This window comes from Gekko japonicus, unplaced genomic scaffold, assembly GCF_001447785.1.
Source record: "Gekko japonicus isolate JY-2015 unplaced genomic scaffold, Gekko_japonicus_V1.1 scaffold944, whole genome shotgun sequence".
Taxonomy (NCBI): domain Eukaryota; kingdom Metazoa; phylum Chordata; class Lepidosauria; order Squamata; family Gekkonidae; genus Gekko; species Gekko japonicus.
The window spans coordinates 319,760-325,558 of record NW_015165857.1 but is presented as its reverse complement, the minus strand read 5'-3'; the positions used below and the strand labels follow the sequence as shown (position 1 = coordinate 325,558).

General features: G+C 42.9%; 2 protein-coding genes across 2 annotated transcripts in view; one reads left to right on the top strand and one right to left on the bottom strand.

The window, feature by feature from the left end:
* LOC107110408 (chromosome unknown open reading frame, human C12orf4) overlaps nucleotides 1–5,799 on the bottom strand; it is a 56,507-nt gene that overhangs the window by 29,768 nt on the left and 20,940 nt on the right. The gene's annotated exons all lie outside the window — the stretch shown is intronic.
* The window catches only part of RAD51AP1 (RAD51 associated protein 1), a 25,967-nt gene that overhangs the window by 4,624 nt on the left and 15,544 nt on the right, over nucleotides 1–5,799 (top strand). Inside the window, exon 2 of the mRNA XM_015411189.1 lies at nucleotides 1,683–1,735. Coding sequence (XP_015266675.1) covers nucleotides 1,683–1,735 — 53 coding nt within the window. The remainder of the gene's footprint in view (nucleotides 1–1,682; nucleotides 1,736–5,799) is intronic.

Here is a 5,799-nt window from a genome sequence, read left to right as displayed (position 1 = left end):
CTGGTGATTTTTCAGTTTTTAAGTTGTCTATCAGTTTTAGGACCTCCTCTCTCGTCACCTTAATCTGACTCAGGTCTTTCAACACCCCTCCTGAAATCAGCGGTTCTGGAGTGGGCAAGCACTTCTGATCTTCCACAGTGAAGACAGAGGCAAAAAATGCATTTAGCTTCTCAGCCATTTCCCTATCATCCTTCAGTACTCCTTTTACCCCTTGATCATCCAAGGGCCACACTGCCTCCCTGGCTGGTTTCCTGCTTCTAATGTATTTTAAGAAAGTTTTATTGTTTGTCTTTACGTTTTTTGCTATATGCTCCTCATATTCCCTTTTTGCCTGCCTGACCACAGACTTGCATTTTATTTGCCATAGCCTATGTTCCGTTTTATCAGCCTCACTGTGACTAGCTTTCCACTGCTTAAAGGAATCCTCTTTACCTTTTACAGCTTCCATTACTTTGTTTGTTAACCATGCAGGCTTTTTCCTATACCTATTTGTGCCTTTCCTAACCTGCGGAATATTTTTTTTTTTGAGCTTCTAGGATCGTAGTTTTAAATAGTTTCCAAGCTTCCCCAATGGTTTTGACCCTTTCTACTTTTCCTTTCAGTTTCCTCCCCACATGTCCCCTCATATCAGAGAACTTTTAAAGTTAAAAGTGGTTGTGTCAGTCTTTTTGGCCAATTCCCTATTTATACAAATGTTGAACTCAACAACATTATGATCACTGTTCCCAAGCGGTGCAATCACTTTTACATCTCTCACCAGGTCTTGAGTAGTACTTAGGACCAAATCATACCTGTGTTCCGTTTTATTAGCCTCACTGTGACTAGCTTTCCACTGCTTAAAGGAATCCTTTTTACCTTTTACAGCTAAGATTACTTTGTTTGTTAACCAAATTTGGATTTGGATTATTTATTTATTTAATTATTATTGGAGCAGAAATAAAATATTGATGTTTGAGTGTGTTTAAATATTATTGTTTATGGAGGGTTTTTTGTTAACTGGTGAATCCACTGTTTGAGAGTGTGCGAAGGATTTTTGTAAATAGTTTAGACAATAAACCTCTTGATTAAAGTATCTTTTGGTATTCTGGGTAAAGCTAATGTTTCTAAAATACTCTTACTGCTGTTTGACAGTGTTTTTGTCCTGTGCAGAGAAAGTGCAAATCATATTTTTTCAAGGGGGGGGGAGTATGTAATCATAAGGATTCTCATGTCCCATTTATGTAGCAGGAAGCTGTGGCTTACTGTGAATGTGTAACCCCTGCTATTTTTTGCATGCCTTTCTATAGGTGGTGGGGATAAAAAGCTACACAAGGATCTCCTACACGTTTTATTACTGAACAAATTTTTGTATGTGTTGTTTCTAGGTTTCTGTTCTGGTTTACAGCACCAGAGAAGGTTGACTTAACAGATTTATTCCAGATCAGTTTTTTGTTTCAGATTCAGTTCATCTTGATAAATTTGAATTCTGCATAGCTATTAAAATATCCAATTCAGTGACAGTTCATTGTGAATACTCATACACGTGTACATTATGATGCTAGGAGCCATTGCACTGTGATAAAATATTATCTAGGCTATTAGTGTTAATGGTATGTGTATTTTGAGGATGACTGTTCAGAGAAAAAATATTTCAGTACCTGGGTACTGAAAGATGACATTTCTTTTTTGTGTGTTCTTCCCAGAAACAAAAAGGCAGTAGATTATTCTCAGTTTGGAGATGCGGATGATGATGATGGTAAGTGGTCTCTTTGTGTCACTTATGGGTCCTCAGCGCTGTAAGGGGTCGGGTGTCCATTGAAACAGGTGCGATGATGACTGTGCAACATGGACCTGTGACAAAGCTGAATGTAAGCTAGTGTTTATGAGCCAAGTAAAGCTACCTCTATAATATCCGAAAGTCTAAGTAGGCCCGAATCTCCCATTACAAAACCAATGACAAACCATTGTTGTTCAGTCTCATAGAGGGACTTAAACTTTGATAAAAACAGAAGTCTCGGCTAACCCCAGGGGAAGGAGCAGAGAGGTCAGTGCTGGAGAAAGTTAAAAAGTTGATACTAGTTTCTAGGGCTCTGTTTTACCCACGAGGAAAAACTGAAACCATTCAGGAAGGAGAGGATCTCAGTTAATCTTAATTATAGAACATGTGGATCATGTGCAGCCAGTGGTTCCACTCCTGGATGTTAAAGGAGGGGGGAACATGCACTTGAGCACTGGGTAGATAAGGAAGAATTGCTGTGGTGAGAAATTAATTTGTTCAAACTGTGGGCAGAATTGGGATTTTGCGGCACCAAGTTGTTTTAGATATGCTCCAGTTTGAGACCAGTCTTTGATAACCAACAGCAGTGGTAGAGGCTGTTCCATAAGGAACTTGGTTGAACACAGTGCCATAGAGCAGGTTTTCTCCAAAGCAAGCATGGGCTGCCTGGTATGGTGAAGTGAATGGTGAGACCTTTGGCATCTTTGTGTGTGTGTTTAAGAGCACCCTGTAACGCACAGCTACTCTGAGGGGCTTTTTGTTATTAATCTGTTAAACTGTCTGGTTCTTCTAAGGATTTGTTTCAGATTTTAAATGGTTATATGGCATGTAATTTTGAATCATGACTGGAAACTGCTGATCTATGGAGGAGAGACTGTATGCAAATACCTTTAATAAATGAACCAACAATTAAGTGGCCCTTTCCAGTCTAAGCCAAGCTATGCAGTATATTTGTCCTACAAAAAGCAGCAGGAAGCTGGCTGTTCAGAGCTTTGATGGCCTTCCCACGTCAGGCAATAAAATCTTGGGAGGTCTTGTAGTAATGCTGACAGTAAAGGAGGAGTTATGGGCTGGCTCCCTTATTTAATTTTCTAAATCTTCTTTTTAGCTCAAATTGGTTCCAAAATCAGCTCACAGGGACTGAAAAATGAAGAAACATTGTCACTATGATGTTCTTGCTATATTTATTACTAAGGCCCCGGTCACATGGGCCGGAAAATGCGGGGGGGAAGCGTGGCTGTTTGCCCCGGAGCAAAATAACGTGCGGCCGCCTGATCACACGTCCCGTCGAGGTCCTGTGGTTAGGGCGTGAGGTACCGATCACACGGCTATCCTGCAGCGCAGCAAAGAAGCGGCGCGGCGCGATCACACCAGCAATCGCTAGGCGCTGCTTCGGTTGCAAACGGGAATATTTTTTTCCCCACCAAAAGGTGAGCATGTGCATGATCGTTTGTGCGCGTCCTGTGAAGACTAAAAAAAAAACTAACCAGTTTGCGACGGGACTAGGACGGGATGCGATCAGACGCCCGCCTATGCCCCGCGTTTTCCGGAAACTAGTACATCGTAAGTACTAGTTTTTTACTCCGTATCTTCGGCACAAAGCCACGGGTTAGCCATGGGTGCACTACATTTCCCAGATGTTGCGGTGTGATCGTGCCCGGAAAATCCGCCTATCATCCGTATCTTTAGTGTGGCAAATGCTCCATGTGAACGGGGCCTAAAATGCTTTTTTAAAGAGCCTATGTTCCATGGAGAAGTTCTTAGCTGACCTTGGTCCAAGTGCAGTGGATCAGTGCCCATCTACCTCCTGCCTCTCCTTTGATAGTATTTGTTCTTTGGATTGTTTATTTAATTAATTTACTAGATTTCTATTCTGCCTTTTCCTGAAGGCTCAGGGTAGAGTACACCAATAAAATGATTGGATATAAAAATACATAATATATAAGATAATAAAATCAGGCACTGGTCATTCATAAATAATCAATAAAATATAAAGAAGTAGATAATCTTCTTGCCTCTGGCTAATTTTTTATGCTTCTTTCCTGATTTGCTTTGAGAATTGTAGATTAAATGCCCTGACCTGGATAGCCCAGGCAAGCCTGATCTCAAAAGATCTTGGAAGCTAAGCAGGGACAACCCTGGCAGGGACAACCCTGGCAGGCACTTAGAAGGGAGACCTCCAGTTTGGTGTAGTGGTTAAGTGTGCGGACTCTAATCTGGGAGAACCGGGTTTGATTCCCCACTCCTCCACTTGCACCTGGCTGGATGACCTCAGGCAAGCCATAGTTCTGGCACAGCTGTTCTTGAAAGAGCAGTTTCTGTCAAGAGCTCTCTCACCCCCACCTACCTCACAGGGTGTCTGTTGTGGGGAAGGGAAGGGAAAGGAGTTTGTCAGCCGCTCTGAGACTCTTTTGGGTTGTGAAGGGCGGGGTATAAATCCAATCTCCTCCTCTTCTTTGAATCATAGAATGTTAGAGTTGGAAGGGACCTTGCAGGTCATCTAGTCCAACCCCCTGCACTCTGCAGCAGCATAGCTGAAAGATAGCCCTACATACCTACAACATACGCGAAAGATGGTTGTCCAGCCTCCGCTTGAAAGCGTCCAGCGAAGGAGCATCCACCACCTCCCGAGGCAGTCTGTTCCACTGCTCAACCACTCTAACAGTTAGGAAGTTTCTCCTGATATTTAGCCGATAATGACTCCCTTGTAATTTCCACCCATTAGATCTAGTCTTGCAATCCGGAGCAAGAGAGAATAGATCCGCTCCATCTTCTACATGATAGCCCTTCAGATACTTGAAGTCTGCAATCATGTCCCCTCTAAGCCTTCTCTTTCCCAGGCTAAACATACCCAACTCTTTCAGCCTTTCCTCATAAGACTTGGATTCCAACCCTCTCACCATTCTGGTTGCCCTCTTCTGGACACGCTCGAGCGTGTCAACATCCTTCCTCTTCTCCAAGGAATACCAGGGCTGAGACACAGAGACAGGCAATAGGAAGCTACCTCTCTGAAATGTCCAAGTCCCTCTAGGGGTCGCCAGAAGTCAACCATGACTTCCAGGCATATACACATACATAAATACCAAAAAGAACAAGAAAGAATTGTAGATTGAAAGAGAAGAAGAAGAGATTGGATTTATACCCCGCCCTTCACTACCCAAAGATGTCTCAGAGTGGCTTACAAATTCCTTTCCCTTCCCCTCCCCACAACAGACACCCTGTGAGGTAGGTGGGGCTGAGAGAACTCTGACACAAACTGCTCTTTTTCAAGGACAGCTGTGCCTGAGCTTGTGACTGACCCAAGGTCACATCAGCAGGTGCAAGTGGAGGAGTGGGGAATCAAACCCGGTTCTCCCAGATTAGAGTCCGCGCACTTAACCACTACACCAAACTGATTGAAAAAGAGAGTTGAAATGATCTTAATAAATAAACTGGTCTGGAAGCTTAGCTGGGTAGATGCAAGACAGCGAGGGCTGTTTGGTGGCTTCTGGTGATGCCAGGAAGGAAGCTTCAGAGTTCTGAACTAGGGGAGATGGCCTGCATTTTACATGGTGAGCGTAACATGTAGTCTGTCTCCCTGTGTTAGGGATAGCGACTTCTAACTCCAGAGACAGCAGGCCTCTAGTGTTTGGTAAGTTATCTTCTCAGCATACTCAGCTGAAGTCTTGCAAGAAGAGAAGGGGGAGAAACCAATTGTTCCTCTGTTCTTGCTTGCACTTTGATATTTCTGTACAGGGAGGAACTTGCAAGTGAGGGTTGGGGGCTATTACCTTGCTTTGCTGTTGACTTTGTTTTTCATGACTATGGCATGGCCGTTATTTACAAAATGTTCTGCCTTCTCCAGGGCCACCAAGGTAGGTAATAGATTAAAAACATATATCATTAAATACCAGTCTTAAAAACCATTAAAACAAAAACACATCATTAAAAAAATTAAAACCTCGGCTGGGAGGGCAGGGTATAAATCTGATAATGAATAAATAAATAAGAAAGATACAAAAAGTAAAAACAGTGGTTAAAACACTGGGCAGGAAGGAGGGATC